The 16,933-nt window shown below is 35.7% G+C and overlaps 1 protein-coding gene, 1 long non-coding RNA gene and 6 other non-coding genes across 8 annotated transcripts; 1 reads left to right on the forward strand and 7 right to left on the reverse strand.

Annotated features, from left to right (window-relative positions):
* The first annotated feature begins 8,152 nt into the window (after window positions 1-8,152).
* Window positions 8,153-9,943, forward strand: LOC119484877. Its single transcript, XM_037764048.1, has 2 exons — window positions 8,153-8,253; window positions 9,398-9,943. Exons 1-2 carry the CDS (start codon window positions 8,176-8,178, stop codon window positions 9,941-9,943), a joined length of 624 nt encoding a protein of 207 aa, XP_037619976.1. The 5' UTR covers window positions 8,153-8,175.
* A 1,377-nt stretch (window positions 9,944-11,320) lies between these two features.
* Window positions 11,321-11,540, reverse strand: LOC119486048. Its single transcript, XR_005206432.1, has one exon. It is a non-coding gene; the product is annotated as a small nucleolar RNA U3 (small nucleolar RNA).
* Window positions 11,541-11,968: 428 nt separating this feature from the next.
* On the reverse strand, window positions 11,969-16,580 carry LOC119484653. The gene is made up of 2 exons (XR_005206063.1): window positions 14,814-16,580; window positions 11,969-13,314 (listed from the first exon to the last, which is right to left on the reverse strand). It is a non-coding gene; the product is annotated as an uncharacterized LOC119484653 (long non-coding RNA).
* LOC119486044 lies at window positions 12,399-12,614 on the reverse strand. Its single transcript, XR_005206430.1, has one exon. It is a non-coding gene; the product is annotated as a small nucleolar RNA U3 (small nucleolar RNA).
* LOC119486039 lies at window positions 13,510-13,725 on the reverse strand. The gene has a single exon (XR_005206426.1). It is a non-coding gene; the product is annotated as a small nucleolar RNA U3 (small nucleolar RNA).
* Window positions 14,552-14,767, reverse strand: LOC119486061. Its single transcript, XR_005206445.1, has one exon. It is a non-coding gene; the product is annotated as a small nucleolar RNA U3 (small nucleolar RNA).
* LOC119486037 lies at window positions 15,343-15,558 on the reverse strand. Its single transcript, XR_005206424.1, has one exon. It is a non-coding gene; the product is annotated as a small nucleolar RNA U3 (small nucleolar RNA).
* LOC119486043 lies at window positions 16,352-16,567 on the reverse strand. The gene has a single exon (XR_005206429.1). It is a non-coding gene; the product is annotated as a small nucleolar RNA U3 (small nucleolar RNA).
* Window positions 16,581-16,933: the final 353 nt, after the last annotated feature.

Here is a 16,933-nt window from a genome sequence, read left to right on the forward strand (position 1 = left end):
TTTCTTTTGGGGTTGATACGAGGTTTTACTGTAACCTTTTAACATAAAGGAAATAAAAGCAGAGGAGGATGTTATTCAGCACCTTTTTTATCCTCCAAGACTGATGGTTGAACATTACTGGGAGAATAAAATATAAAATATCTTATCTATATCTATCTGCTTTGTATATAGGTAGATATATAGGTGTTGTAGCTAGTATACGAGGGCAGTCATGCAGCAGGTGGCTGAACTGATGAAGACAAGATGGACGACATCGATAGCACATTTAGCTGGACAGTGAGGCCTTAAATGGGTCCCTAATAAAATATGCCTCACATCAGTCAGTATGTTTCCTTCTGCCTGCTTTAAGGACAGTTTCACTTTGCTCATTTAAAAGAAAAAGAAAAAAGAAAAACCTGAATTTCGCCAAACAAAGACAGAAAATGCAAAAACTTTAATGGAAACAGATTATCTGTATTATAAACACTTTGGTAACACTTTATTTTGCAAGCCAAGTTAGCTCACCTTAAAGCACATTACGCTAGATTTGAGATAAAGTTAACAAACCCCCAGTTGGACAGGATTTATTTAAACTTTTAGTACATAGTAATTTAAATGAGGGCTATTTAAGTGTTCCTACTGGGTAGCTGATTTACCTAAAAAAGATGTCCGAAAAAAAATTCTGAAAAAAAATATCTGAAAAATTTCTCAAAATAAAAGTCTGAAAAAAAATATCTGAAAAATGTCTGAAAAAGATGTCCGAAAAAAAATTCTGAAAAATTTCTGAAAATAAAAGTCTGAAAAATGTCTGAAAAAGATGTCCGAAAAAAAATTCTGAAAAATTTCTGAAAATAAAAGTCTGAAAAAAAAGATCTAAAAAAAGTCTGAAAAAATGTCCCAAAAAAATGTCCCAAAAAAAAGTCTGAAAAATAGATCTGAAAAAAGTCTGAAAAAAAAAATTCTGAAAAAGATGTCCGAAAAAAATTTCTGAAAAAAAAGTTCTGAAAAATTTCTGAAAATAAAAGTCTGAAAAATGTCTGAAAAAGATGTACGAAAAAAAATTCTGAAAAATTTCTGAAAATAAAAGTCTGAAAAAAAAGATCTAAAAAAAGTCTGAAAAAATGTCCCAAAAAAAAGTCTGAAAAATAGATCTGAAAAAAGTCTGAAAAAAAAAATTCTGAAAAAGATGTCCGAAAAAAATTTCTGAAAAAAAAGATCTGAAAAATTTCTGAAAATAAAAGTCTGAAAAAAAAATCTGAAAAAATGTCCCAAAGAAAAGTCTGAAAAAAAGATCTGAAAAATGTCCGAAAAAAAAGTCTGAAAAAATGTCCCAAAAAAAAGTCTGAAAAAATGTCCCAAAAAAAAGTCTGGAAAATAGATCTGAAAAAAGTCTGAAAAAAAAAATTCTGAAAAAGATGTCCGAAAAAAATTTCTGAAAAAAAAGATCTGAAAAATTTCTGAAAATAAAAGTCTGAAAAAAAAGTCTGAAAAAATGTCCCAAAGAAAAGTCTGAAAAAAAGATCTGAAAAATGTCCGAAAAAAAAGTCTGAAAAAATGTCCGAAAAAAAAGTCTGAAAAAATGTCCCAAAAAAAAGTCTGGAAAATAGATCTGAAAAGTCTGAAAAAAAAAATTCTGAAAAAAAAGATCTGAAAAATTTCTGGAAATAAAAGTCTGAAAAAATGTCCCAAAAAAAAGTCTGAAAAAATGTCCCAAAAAAAAGTCTGGAAAATAGATCTGAAAAAAGTCTGAAAAAAAAAATTCTGAAAAAGATGTCCGAAAAAAATTTCTGAAAAAAAAGATCTGAAAAATTTCTGAAAATAAAAGTCTGAAAAAAAAAGTCTGAAAAAATGTCCCAAAGAAAAGTCTGAAAAAAAGATCTGAAAAATGTCCGAAAAAAAAGTCTGAAAAAATGTCCCAAAAAAAAGTCTGAAAAAATGTCCCAAAAAAAAGTCTGGAAAATAGATCTGAAAAAAGTCTGAAAAAAAAAATTCTGAAAAAGATGTCCGAAAAAAATTTCTGAAAAAAAAGATCTGAAAAATTTCTGAAAATAAAAGTCTGAAAAAAAAGTCTGAAAAAATGTCCCAAAGAAAAGTCTGAAAAAAAGATCTGAAAAATGTCCGAAAAAAAAGTCTGAAAAAATGTCCCAAAAAAAAGTCTGAAAAAATGTCCCAAAAAAAAGTCTGGAAAATAGATCTGAAAAAAGTCTGAAAAAAAAATTCTAACAAATTTCTGAAAATAAAAGCCTGAAAAAAAAGATCTGAAAAAAAAGTAAAAAAAAAAAATCTGAAAAATGTCCGAAAAAAAAAATTCGAAAAATTTCGGACAAAAAAAGTCTAAAAAAAAAGTCTAAAAAAAAAAGTCTGAAAAAAAAGATTTGAAAAATTTCGGACAGAAAAAGTCTGAAAAAAAAGTCTAAAAAAAAGATCTGAAAAAAGTCCGAAAAAAAAGTCTGAAAAAATGTCCCAAAAAAAAGTCTGGAAAATAGATCTGAAAAGTCTGAAAAAAAAAATTCTGAAAAAAAAGATCTGAAAAATTTCTGAAAATAAAAGTCTGAAAAAATGTCCCAAAGAAAAGTCTGAAAAAAAGATCTGAAAAATGTCCGAAAAAAAAGTCTGAAAAAATGTCCGAAAAAAAAGTCTGAAAAAATGTCCCAAAAAAAAGTCTGGAAAATAGATCTGAAAATACTGAAAAATTTCTGAAAATAAAAGTCTGAAAAAAAATATAAGTAAAAAAAAAAGATCTGAAAAATTTCTGAAATAAAAGATTTGAAAAATTTCGGACAGAAAAAGTCTGAAAAAAAAGATCTGAAAAAAAAGATCTGAAAAAAGTCCGAAAAAAAAGTCTGAAAAAATGTCCCCAAAGAAAGTCTGAAAAATAGATCTGAAAAAATTCTGGAAAAAAAAAATTCTGAAAAAAAAGATCTGAAAAATTTCTGAAAATAAAAGTCCGAAAAAAATTTCTGAAAAATTTCTGAAAATAAAAGTCTGAAAAAAGATCTGAAAAAAGTCTGAAAAAATGTCCCAAAGAAAAGTCTGAAAAATAGATCTGAAAAAAAAAATTCTGAAAAAAAATATATGAAAAATGTCTGAAAAAGATGTCCGAGAAAAAATTCTGAAAAAAAAGATCTGAAAAATTTCTGAAAATAAAAGTCTGAAAAAAAAGTAAAAAAAAAAGATCTGAAAAATGTCTAAAAAAAAAATTCTGAAAAGAAATATCTGAAAAATTTCTGAAAAAGATGTCCGAAAAAAATTCTGAAAAATTTCTGAAAATAAAAGTCTGAAAATAAAGTAAAAAAAAAAATTTCTGAAAATTGTCCGAAATAAAAGTCTGAAAAAAAAGATCTGGAAAAAAAGATCTGAAAAATGTCCGAAAAAAACGATTTGAAAAATTTCGGACAAAAAGTCTAAAAAAAAAGATCTAAAAAAAGTCTGAAAAAAAAGATTTGAAAAATTTCGGACAGAAAGTCTGAAAAAAAAGATCTGAAAAAAAGTCTGAAAAAAAAGATTTGAAAAATTTCAGACAGAAAAAGTCTGAAAAAAAAGTCTGAAAAAAAAGACTGAAAAAAAAGTCTGAAAAATGTCCGAAAAAAAAGATTTGAAAAATTTCGGACAAAAAAAGTCTAAAAAAAAAGATCTAAAAAAAGTCTGAAAAAAAAGATTTGAAAAATTTCGGACAGAAAAAGTCTGAAAAAAAAGATCTGAAAAAAAAGATCTGAAAAAAGTCTGAAAAAAAAGATCTGAAAAATTAGTTGAAAGACATCCATATTTATGAAGTTTGAAAACGTGTCAATTTGACCCGAAGACAACAGGAGGGTTAAAGGAGCAACGTAGCGATTCTTCTTTGAAAGACATATTTGAACGTGTTTTGCCTGGCTCTGAGATAAATAGTGCTGCAAATGGATACTTCTTATGTAATGAGTTGTTGTTCAGAAAATGGGTTCCTGTTGATGAGGATGGTGTGAAAAATGATGTTTTCCAGATGGTGGTGCCAACTAAGTTTCGTTCCCTTGTTTTGAAAGTGGCACATGACGAGTGTGGACATTTTGGTGTCCGGAAAACATACTTGAACATCCTGAAACATTACTTTTGGCCACGGGTCAAAAGGGATGTGGCCGCATACATTAAAACCTGCCATGTGTGCCAGTTAACTGGAAAACCTAATCAGAGGATCAAGCCTGCACCACTGCAGCCTATCCCAGCTTTGAGTGAACCCTTCACACATCTCATTGTGGACTGTGTGGGTCCGTTGCCGTGTTCCAAGTCCGGTTGTAAATATCTGCTCACGGTAATGTGTCAGACCACCAGGTATCCAGCTGCCTATCCTTTGAGGTCGATTACGACCAAGGCTGTGGTTAAGGCCTTATCACAGTTCATATCTATATTTGGTATCCCTAAGGTGATCCAGAGTGACCAAGGGTCAAATTTTTCGTCTCATTTATTTGGGCAAGTGTTGAAGATGTTGCGCATTAAACAGAACCAATCATCGGCCTATCATGCGCAAAGCCAGGGGGCCTTGGAAAGGTTCCACCAGACTCTTAAGTCTCTTCTACGTGCATATTGTACGGAGCTAGATAGAGACTGGGAGGAGGGGCTTCCATGGCTGATGTTGGCTGCAAGGGAGGCTGTACAGGAAAGTACAGGCTTCAGCCCTAATGAGTTGGTCTTTGGACATTCTGTGCGTGGGCCCTTGTCAGTGTTGAAAGATGGCTGTGTTGACACTGAGCCGCCAAGGAGCCTAGTTGACTATGTCAATGGATTTAGACATCGTTTGTTTGTTGCTGGTAGTATGGCACAGGAAAAGTTGTGCGTGTCTCAAGGTAAGATGAAGAAGCTGTATGACCGTCGTACAGAGCGACATGAGTTCAATCCAGGAGACCAGGTTTTGTCACTTATGCCTATTATTGGTTCACCATTTCAGGCTAAGTACACAGGTCCATACACCGTCACAGAGAAAAGGTCTGACTTGAATTATATCATAGCAACACCAGAGCGGAAGAAAACCAAACGTCTTTGCCATGTGAATCTCCTGAAACCATACTATAGGCGTGAAATTGACACAGACCTAGATCAGGAGGTGAAAGATGGTGTTCATCCAGCTCTTACTGTGACTTCGGAGGGTTCAGTGCATGAGGGAGACGGAGTGCCAGAACCTGACGATAGTCTGCTGTATGGAAGGTTGAAAAACTCAGAATCACTTTGTAATTTGGACAATTTGGATGCTGAGGTTGAGTACATGCTTCAGAATAATATTGCTGTACCATCGTCATCTAGTTGGGCTTCACCGTGCATTTTGGTGCCCAAACAGGATGGAACACCTAGATTCTGTACAGATATGAGGAAAGTGAATTTTGTGACAAAATCTGACTCATTTCCTCTGCCACGTATGGATGATTGCATTGATCAGGTGGGGTCCGCCAAGTTTGTTAGCAAATTCGATTTGCTTAAAGGTTATTGGCAAGTACCTTTGTCCAAGCGGGCGCAAGAAATATCTTCATTTATCACACCGTCTGGCCTGTATTCCTACAAGGTGATGCCATTTGGGTTGAAGAATGCCCCCGCAACATTTCAGCGTTTGATGAACCGTGTCGTGTCTGGGTTAAAAGGCTGTGCTGTGTATCTTGATGATTTGGTCATATACAGTGATACCTGGCACTCACATCTTCAGCGCATCCGTGCGTTGTTTGACCGTTTGGCCGAAGCACAGCTCACCATTAATTTGGCCAAATCTGACTTTGCAAGAGCTACAGTGACATACCTCGGTCGTGTGGTGGGAAATGGTAGTGTAGCGCCAGTCCAGGCCAAGGTTATGGCAATAGCTGGATATCCAAAACCCACAACAAAGAAGGAACTCCAAAGGTTTTTGGGTTTAGTGGGTTACTACAGGAGTTTTTGTAAAGACTTCTCCACTATTGCGTTTCCCCTCACTGAACTGCTTAAAACCAAGGCGAAATTTGATTGGTCGTCTGGATGTCAGACTGCTTTTGATAACATAAAAATGATGTTACGCTCTTCTCCTGTTCTAGCTGCTCCTTGTTTTGATCGAGCGTTCATGCTCCAAGTAGATGCCAGCCAGGTGGGAGCAGGTGCCGTCTTGCTCCAGGGAGACCACCAGGGGGTGGTGAGGCCAGTTAGTTTCTTCTCAAAGAAGTTTAACAGCTACCGGGGAAATTATTCTGTTATTGAGAAGGAGGCTTTGTCTCTCATTTGGGCATTACAGCATTTCAACGTGTATGTAGGAGCGGGAGGGCCAACTTTGGTTCATACAGACCACAATCCTCTGACGTTTCTGCATTCTCTTAGATGCCCAAACCAGAGGCTGACAAGGTGGTCCTTATTTCTTCAGGCCTACAACCTTGAGATTAGACATATTAAAGGAACAGACAACATTATTGCTGATGCGCTATCACGCGCCCCTCTGTATTGATTAGTCACTAGTGTGACTGGCTAGAATGATATATTGTCCTGTTGTACTGTTTCATACACCTGTTCTTTCTGTGCCACCTTCTTAAATTGCTTCTCAGGTACCGGGGTTGCTGATGATGGGGTAGAAAGCTGCGGGAAGAATAGTCAGTGCTAAGGTCGTATATTATTTCTGTTATTTGTTTTTGTTTGCCTTTTGTTTGTTAGTTAGTCCTTTTGAGTAGTGGTATTTGTTCTGGTAGGATGGGTTTAAAGTATGCCGGTGTTCCCTTGGGACACCGACTTTAAGGGGGTGGGGGGTGTGACGGCCCCTGCCTCACTACTGAGATGCCAGTGTGGATTTGGCCATTCATTCTTTCCCTGTGTCCTTGAAGGTATCACGGGAGAGGATGCCTGATGCAGAGCACCTGATGCTGGCGCGTCCTGAGTATAAAAGCCCCAATCAAGTGCTGCTCTGCCCTTTTTTCCTTCACCTGGACTCATCCCTGTCAGAACCTGCCGGGCTGCCTTTGTTTGGCTTTTCTTTAGTTTCCACTCACAACACATCACACTTCATCATGCTCACACATCCACATCTACATTACTGATGTTACTGACTGACACACTCCACATTTGTAGTTATTTCTGTATATCCTTAATTTATTTGTAATAAATATCTTTAATTTACAATCAATCACTGCGTCCTTTCCCGTATTTGTCATGGCCTAGGAGCCGGGCTATGACAACACATAAACACACAATAAAACACTTTTATTTTTTAACTTTGCAAGATGTAGAGAACAGTTGGGGTAAATTTTATGGTATTCTTTTCATTTGGACAAAAAGTTGCAATTTATGAAATCATTCAAATAAAAAAAATAAAAAATGTTGGTTTCATTTTTTTTGGAGAAAGTGAAAGTAAGTGATTTTTAGTTATAATTGTATTATTATAAAATGTCTCTGGTGCTAATGGATTTATAATCTGAATGTGATGCATTTCTATTCACTTAAAGTTAATAGTTCCTCAATGTATGTTCTGTGTATGGTGTGCATGATATCCAATACATATGCCAGTACAGCACACTCAAAATGTCTATAATTTCCAGACTTCAAATTGTCTGTTAACAATCTTTGTGTCTGTAATAAGGTAAAATATCTTGGACATTTCATTACTGAAGACATGACAGATGATGATATTTATAGGCAATGCCGCTATAGATGTATGCACAAGCAAACATTCTCTCACAGAAGTTTAGTATGTGTTCAAGATAGAGTGAAGATGTCTCTGTTCAGAGCATATTGTACACCACTGTACTGTCTACAGCCCATTTGTGGTCAAACTATAAAAAAGTGAGCTTACAGAGACTTCAAGTTGCATATAATGATGCAGTGAGAATATTACTCAAAAGACCGAGATGTTGCAGTGCAAGTGAAATGTTCTATGTCTGCAGGCATAAATACTTTAAAAACTGTCTTAAGAAATCTCATGTACAAATTTATATGCCGTTTAAATGACTCTGAGATTGAAATAATCTTGCGGTTGTCAAACATAAGATTTAACACTACACGGTACCAATCACAGCGGTGGAGGCATTGGTATAGTTCTTTATATGTGGCATTAATGTATTTATATTTCTAATCTATTTTAATCATGACTTTTTATTGTGCATCTTGTAATGTAATGTTTTATATGTAATGTCTTGTTTTTTATCTGTACCTTGAGTCTGCAATAAAGTTTGGATTGAATTAATAGGCAGGAATAATAAATGCCTGCTTTCTTTTTAGGTATCTTCAATCATGATGAAGGAGAGTATGTTGATGTTTATCGTCCTTTGCTGCCTCTGTGTGAGGATAAGACCTCTGAATGCAAAGACGGTAAGATAATTAATGCATACAGTAACATGCCACTAATATCCACTGATTTTACAATATTTCACTACTCTGTAAAAAATACTTTTGTATTCTAATTATTAGTAAAATGTCTTACGCATTCAAAATGATTGATGACGATGAAGTCTGAAATTGACCTAATTGAATTTGATTAAGTTGATCAAGTTCTTATAGTCATAAATCGGAAATAAAAATGAATGACTGAATGAATTAAAATGAATTGTAAAAGTGTGTAAGGGTTTATAACATTATGATCGAAGTATATGATTCTGTTCTCATGCTCTATTATGACTCATAAATTGTTGCAGCAAATTTTGGGTTGATACCATTTAATATTTATTTTGGTGCTAAATTTAACCATTTTTTAACACTGGAGAATTAATAAAAAATATCAATAATTCCTCCAAAATACCACATTAAGACACCAAGACCTTGAGGAACACCACAGAAAAAGCCATGCTGTGATTTTGGATCAAAAACGTTTGACATTTGGAGATTTCTGCAAGAATTGAATTTTTCGGCGATAGGACGGCGAGCACGTCTGTTGTGTAAACTGCTCAGAAACCCCCTTATTGTCAATCTACCTATGCAAGTCATCCATCCTCTGAATGTTCTAGGTCTGTAGTTTGTGGCTGTAACAATTCATGAGGCTGTGATTATCCTAGAGGTCACCACAGGTCATTTCATACAGTGCGGTCAGGTTTCAATAAATGGTCCCACTACAATGAAATTGCTACTATGGAGACTAACATCATCACACATGAATACAGTTGAACTCATTGGATCCACAAGAGTCTCAGCTTTACTGTGATACCCATTTTATGTAATTCAAGACTGTTTAGGGACCCCATGCAGAAATATTCAAATACACCATTTTAGAATAGAAGGAAATGACCCATTTATACTGCATGCAAAAAAACTGCATGTGATTATCATAAAGTGGGCATGTCTGTAAAGGGGAGACTCGTGGGTACCCATATAACCTATTTTCATTCATATATCTTGAGGTCAGAGGTCAAGAGACCCCTTTGAAAAATAGCCATGACAGTTATTCCTCGTTAAAATTTAATTTAATGTTATTTTGTAAAATGCATTATCTAAATAAAACTACGTTCTGTTTTTTCAACAGTTGCCTGAACATGACACCATAAAGGCCCTGTTGAAACGCTCTGATGTCCAAAAGGTCGATGTTGAGACATCCTCTCCACAGGAGGCTACAGTGGACCCATCTTCAGCATCTGAAGAGCCTGTAAATGTTCAGAATACCTCCGTTCAGGCTGCCGTGCAGAAAACCACAAACGCCTCGCTGAAGGCAGCAGTACAGGTCCCGTCAGGTCTGTCCAGGCTCATCGGAATCCCTCTCAGCTTGTCTCTGGACTCCGTCGATGACATGTATTACGGCTGCTCCCAGAAGATGCTGATCAACGTGAAACGCCACTACCTCCCCAGGAGCACCAGGGAAGGTCTGCACTCCACATACACAAAGCTGTGTGCCCTCAAAGCCATGAAGAATAAGGACATGTATGACCCGCTGTCCTGGAATCACTTCAGGGCTCTGTGTGCCTACACAGCGGGGTCATACGACGACCTAAACCGAGCAGTCCGTAGGGGGAAGGCTTCCTACAAGACATCGTTTCAATTCCACGCCCTCCACTTCCTGCTGTCTGACCTTTGAAGCAAAACAGTCGCACCACAACGACCATTTAGTAGCTGTTCTGGAGCTTTAGATTGTATGACATCATCTTCCTCAGCAGATGGACGTAGCCCAGTTGTCATGAAATTAGTGATGTGTCGGACGCGAACGAGCCGGCTCAAAAGAATACAAAGTTAATTCATATGCTTTATTTCCATGTCTGCTGATAAATATATGATAATTAGAAAATAACTTCTTTGAATATGGACTTCTTCTTTTTCAATAAGTCACACAATGGTGAGATTTGTGCCTGATCAGATGTGTCTTCTATTAGTTTTCCACCTCCGATGAAGAGCAGACGCTCCTCAAGCCTAAGGGCCCTATTTTAACCATTATATGCTATTTTAGCATACAATTATTAAATCATGTTTATAATAAAGTCATTTTTGATAAATTGAGTAATTTGGCAGTAATTCCAAATAAATTTCAAATAGGTTACTTGCTAATTATCAGCTAATTACTATGAAATTTGCGGACCTATAAAATGAAATGTTACCAAAATCGTTAAGAAAAGGTAGTAATACCACAGTGTAAAAATACTGTACTTAAAATATCTAAAAGTACCTTTTATTATTATTATGCTGAATGGTACATGTCTTGATGCAGTACTGTAAACATCACATTAATATTGCAGCTGGTTATGTACTGTATATATATGTATATGTATATGTATATATATATATGTATGTATATATACTGTATATCATAATGTATTAGTTGATTCAGATTATTAATACACAATATAAATCTGCAAAGTAACTAAAGCTGTCCAATAAATGTAGTGCAGTAAAAACTACCTACAACCTTTCCCTCTGAGATGTAGTGGAGTAGAAGTATAAAGTAGCAGAAAATGAAAACACTCAAGTAAAGTACAAGTACCTCAAAATTGTACTGTACTTGAGTAAATGTGCTTAGTTACATTAATACTAATATTGCAGTGACATGTAGGCCCGGCTGACTGACTCCTGTCAGTGGAGTGCTGCTGCCACCATGTGTTTAATGGGAGGTTCTGCACACAGAAAGCTGGAGGCAACTTATATAAACTTCTTAAACAAATCTACTTCTGACAACACTTTAAGCAAGAAATAGGCGATGCCACTGCTGAATCTCCTGGCGACTGCTTCTCCTGCATTGAGACACCCTCCATCACGGATCTGGTGGAAATGCAGGTCGAGCATGTGCAGGCAGCAGCATGGAGGCGGGCCGGTCCAGCTTCATAGTTGTGGATCTTTCTTCAGTGTCAGCCTCGTTTTCACCAAGCAGCCAAATTAATACCCTCACTTTACAGATTTGTATTAAACAGAGCAGTCGCTGTTTTGATTATTTATGTTTTTATTTATCTGCACCATCCTTGTATTTTTCACTCAAACACAAATGGTGCAGTAGTTCAAGACTGTGGAAGGAAGTAATGAACAATCATCAATGATAGAGAACTTATGAAGTGAATCACTATTCTCTATCAGCTTCACGCTCAGTAGAGAATATCACGACTCATCATCGTGGTCAGTGAGACCAAACACTTTAGAAACACATTTCTCAAGTCAGAAACTTTAGAAATGATCCCTGAAAGTATAGTCTTAGTTTGACTGAGGGTGAAAACTGCATCTCATTCACTGCAAAGTGATTCTCACTCAGGGTTCAGAGGTACAGAAGATAATCATTACGTGCGTCACATGACTCAGGAGAGAAAATCTACTTTGCATTTTAAGAAGACTAATAAGTTTAATTGAATTAGATTTTCAGTCACCGTTTGTCTCAACCTACTTATTTTCTACAATAAAGGCACCGATCATTTCTTAGCACAGAGCAGGGTTAAAGATATAGTCTGGGTGTTTTAAAGTAGGATTGTATGAGGTACCTATTCATAGTCCTTGTATTACTTTCAGTAGATGATGGTCGGTATGGAGGTATCTATCTACTCTACTAAAGAAAAGTAAGCTGATATTGTTCAAAGATTAGAGGCTGTGTTGAAGACCCAAAATACACTCAAAAAAGATCATGAATGACAGAACAGATGAACTGAATCATTATTTAGTGTCTGCTTCACACTCAAACAGGAGTATAAATACTCTTCAACATTGTGGTCAGCAGACGATACACTTTGAAAGTCCCTCAAGTAACCTGAGCAGGGCTGAAACTAACAACTACTTTCATTATCAAATATACACTCATTTCAGAAGCTGGAAACAAAGAACGACTGACAATGAATGATTATCTAAATTGCTGTCATTGTTTTTTTCTGTCGACTGAGAAAGTTTAACTGGCCGACTGACTCAGTGTTTAAACTTAGCCAGCCTTCACACTTCTTAAACCTTCCCCACAATATCTGTTCTAAACACATAAAGTTAATTATGTAAGCTGCGTATGAATTGCAAACAGCACTTAACATAATTTTATATTGTCGTGACTGAAATTGCTTTTCTACACATCTGCTGCTATCACTCTGATTATATTCCCTTCATCAAAGCTCCATAAAGAAGCAAAGAACGATCATCAATGACAGAAAACATATGAAGTGAATCATTATTCTCTATCAGCTTCATGCTCAGTAGGGAATATCACGACTCATCATCGTGGTTAGCGAGACCAAACACTTTAAAAACACATTTCTCAAGTCAGAAACTATAGAAATGATCCCTGAAAGTATAGTCTTAATGATTCTGAGGGTGAAAACTGCATCTCATTCACAGGAGAATCATTCTCACTCAGGGTTCTTCTCTACCATCATCAAGCTCCTCCAGTAGCTGCGTCTCATCCAGACATGTGTGTTTATATAAATGAAAAAGCCCAACCAATCACTGCATGACTCTGACAGCACAGCTGTGATACAGAGAGCACACAGACAGGGAGAGGCAGCACTGAGATAAAGAAAACACTTGTATAAAAGGTCTTAAGTAAGTCACAAAATAAGAAAAGTTAAAAAATGAATACTGATCACAATGAGCCAAAGTTCAAAATACTGGCAACACAAAAGTCTAATTTCTCTCCTGACCTGGAAGTAATTATTGTACTTTGTATAAATATTACGTAATAATGCTACATACTCTGCTGATAATTATATTTCATTATTTTTATCATATTCCCTTCATCAAAGCTCCATAAAGGAGGCAGAAGAAAAACGAAAAATGTCTCCCATCTATCATTTACCTCTAGTTTCACAAGCACATTCACTGTCCTCTGCCCGGTTAAACCACTGTCACATATCTGGAATATATCTGCCTGTTTTACACTCTTTGACCAACAGGTGGTTTCCTGAGCACATGGAGCCCACATGGAGCCTCGTGAAATGAACCCTTTTGCAAACCACTTTGCTGGAGAGCTTCTGTGCTTCATGAAGCTTCATCTTACCATCACTATTAACACACACACATTATAAATGCTTTTTCTTTAAATCTTAAAAATTTAAATGGACTTTAAAAGATAAATCATCAATAAAAAACTAGTTTCTCTCCTAAACTGGAAGAAGTCATTCTAATAAGAATTATGAAATAAAACTACAAAATGTTTTCCTGATACTTGCATTTCTTTGTATTTAACACTTCAAAGCTACCACTCTGATCATACTCCCAACCTCAATACTCCACAAGGAAGTAATGAACAATCATCAATGATAGAGAACTTATGAACTGAATCATTATTCTCTATCCGCTTCACGCTCAGTAGGGAATATCACGACTCATCATCGTGGTTAGCGAGACCAAACACTTTAGAAACACATTTCTCAAGTCAGAAACTATAGAAATGATCCCTGAAAGTATAGTCTTAATGATTCTGAGGGTGAAGACAGGAAGTGATTCAGTGGAAAATCATTGTCACTCATGGTTTCACCTCGCCGTCACACATGACCAAAACGACCAGTAAACAAAGTATAACCGTAACAAAACCATGACATTAAAACTTCAGTCTAAACTGTTGCTAAAGCTGTTGATCTAATGTTAAAGTTCAATTCCATAATACCCACAATGCTTTGCACATTGAGTCACAGACATCCATGAATTTCATTCATAATTGTTGACTTATTAAAAGCCTGTACAAGCCAAAAGCTTTTAAATTAACCAGGCTGTTTGGACAATTAATTTATCAACTTACTTTTCTACATATCTGCTACTACCACTACACATTATACCAGAATGAAACTCAAACCAGATTGACTTATATTGATAATTCAAAACACAGCTAGATCCACTCTGATCATATTCCCTTCATCAAAGCTCCATAAAGAAGCAAAGAAAAATTAAAAATGTCTCCCATCTATCATTTTCCTCTAGTTACAGAACCACATTCACTGTCCTCTGCCCAGTTAAACCACTGCTACATATCTGGAATATATCTGCCTGTTTTACACTCTTTGACCAACAGGTGGTTTCCTGAGCACATGAAGCCCACATGAAGCCTCGTGAGATGAACCCTTTTGTGAACCAATTTGCTGGACAGCTTCATTACTTCATGAAGCTTCATCTTGCCATCACTACTGGCAACACAAAAGGTTATTTTCTCTTACTGACTGAAAAAAGTTTATATAATTTTTTAGAAATTTACTGCAAAACCAATTATTGATATCCACATGTTTGTATTTAACATTTTAAGGCTACCACTCTGATCACATTCCCTCCTTCAATACTCCACAACGAATTAAAGAACGATCATCAATGACAGAGAACATATGAAGTATATCATTATTCTCTGTCAGCTTCACGCTCTGAAGAGAATATCACAACTCATCATCGTGGTTAGCGAGACCAAACACTTTAGAAACACATTTCTCAAGTCAGAAACTATAGAAATGATCCCTGAAAGTATAGTCTTAGTTTGATTGAGGGTGAAAACTGCATCTGATTCACAGGAAACTTACTATCACTGAGGGTTCCTCTCTGCCATCAACAAGCTCCTCCAGTTGTTGTGTCGCAGCAGCCAATCCCTGCATGACTCTGACAGCACACAGATAGAAGAGAAAAGCAGAACTGAGGGACGATAAAGAAAAAGCAAGAAAAGTAAGAATCAAAGTAGGAAAAGTTGATGGTTCAAATACTGGCAAGACAAAAGACTAATTTCTCTCACTGATTGGAAGAAGATGTGTTCAAGTCCCAATAAACATTCATGATTTTTGTTTAATTTCTTTCAACTGATATGTTTTTTTTAAATCATTACTAAATGTCAAGTCCTCCAGAGGTTATTATATTGATGACATGATTAACTGAATATCAAAATGGTTGATTACTACTCTGTTAATCCACTAACACAATAATGATCTAGTTGTTTCCTCACTAAACCTTAACAGTCTCTCAAACAACTACCTAGGAAATCTTATCAACATTGCTCTGAAGTGGATATCTAAAGCAACCATAGCATATCTTTATTTTAATTTTTATATTTGTGCTGCTACCACTCTGATCATATTCCCTTCATCAAAGCTCCATAAAGAAGCAAAGAACGATCATCAATGACAGAGAACATATGAAGTGAAACATTATTCTCTGTCAGCTTCACGCTCTGAAGGGAATATCACAACTCATCATCGTGGTTAGCGAAACCAAACACTTTAGAAACACATTTCTCAAGTCAGAAACTTTAGAAATGATCCCTGAAAGTATAGTCTTAGTTTGATTGAGGGTGAAAACTGCATCTCATTCACTGCAAAGTGATTCTCACTCAGGGTTCAGAGGCACAGAAGATAATCATTACGTGCTTCACATGACTCAGGAGAGAAAATCTATTTCGCTTTTTAAGAAGACTAATATGTTCAACTGAATTAGATTTTAAGTCACCGTTTGTCTCAACCTACTTATTTTCTTCATTAAAGGCACCATTCATTTCTTAGCAGTGAGCAGGGTTAAAGAGATAGTCTGGGTGTTTTAAAGTAGGATTGTATGAGGTATTGATAATCAGTGTATTACATTCAGTAGATGATGGTCGGTATGGAGGTATCTATCTACTCTACTATTAAATTTCTACTTTTATTTATTTTTTATTAACTTTTAAATGTATTTCTTCATTATTAAATTGTATTTATTTATTTACTTATTTATGCAGCATTTCCCTTTCCTTTCCCATCCTCCCCATATTTATTTATTTCTATATTCTTGTCTTTATATATTTCTTTATATATTCAAATATACACTCATTTCCGAAGCTGGAAACAAAGAACAATGGAGAATGAATGATTATCTAAATTGTTGTCATTGCTTTTTTCTGTCGACTGAGACAGTTTAACTGACTGACTGACTCAGTGATAAACCTTAGCCAGCCCCACACAGCTATCTTAAACCTTCCCAATAATATATTTTCTCAACACATAAAGTTAACAATGTAAGTTGCATATTAATTGCCAACAGCACTTATCAAAATTTTGTATCGTCTTGACTCAAATTACATTTACACATATCTGCTGCTACCACTCTGATCATATTCCCTTCATCAAAGCTCCATGAGGAGGCAAAGAACAATCATCAATGACAGAAAACATATGAACCGAATCATTATTCTCTATCAGCTTCACGCTCTGAAGGGAATATCACAACTCATCATCATGGTTAGCGAGACCAAACACTTTAGAAACACATTTCTCAAGTCAGAACCTATAGAAATGATCCCTGAAAGTATAGTCTTAATGATTCTGAGGGTGAAAACTGCATCTCATTCACAGGAGAATCATTCTCACTCAGGGTTCTTCTCTACCATCATCAAGCTCCTCCAGTAGCTGCGTCTCATCCAGACATGTGTGTTTATATAAATGAAAAAGCCCAACCAATCACTGCATGGCTCTGACAGCACAGCTGTGATACAGAGAGCACACAGACGGGCAGAGAGGCAGAACTGAGATAAAGAAAACACTTGTATAAAAGGTCTTAAGTAAGTCACAAAATAAGAAAAGTTAAAAAATGAATACTGATCACAATGAGCCAAAGTTCAAAATACTGGCAACACAAAAGTCTAATTTCTCTCCTGACCTGGAAGTAATTATTGTACTTTGTA

Source organism: Sebastes umbrosus, chromosome 3, assembly GCF_015220745.1.
Source record: "Sebastes umbrosus isolate fSebUmb1 chromosome 3, fSebUmb1.pri, whole genome shotgun sequence".
NCBI lineage: Eukaryota > Metazoa > Chordata > Actinopteri > Perciformes > Sebastidae > Sebastes > Sebastes umbrosus.

Coding starts and splice junctions, on each gene's coding strand:
- LOC119484877 (XM_037764048.1), top strand. CDS start 8,176: ATGATGAAGGAGAGTATGTTGATGTTTATCGTCCTTTGCTGCCTCTGT. Junction 8,254..9,397: donor GACCTCTGAATGCAAAGACG/GTAAGATAATTA, acceptor TTTTTTCAACAG/TTGCCTGAACATGACACCAT.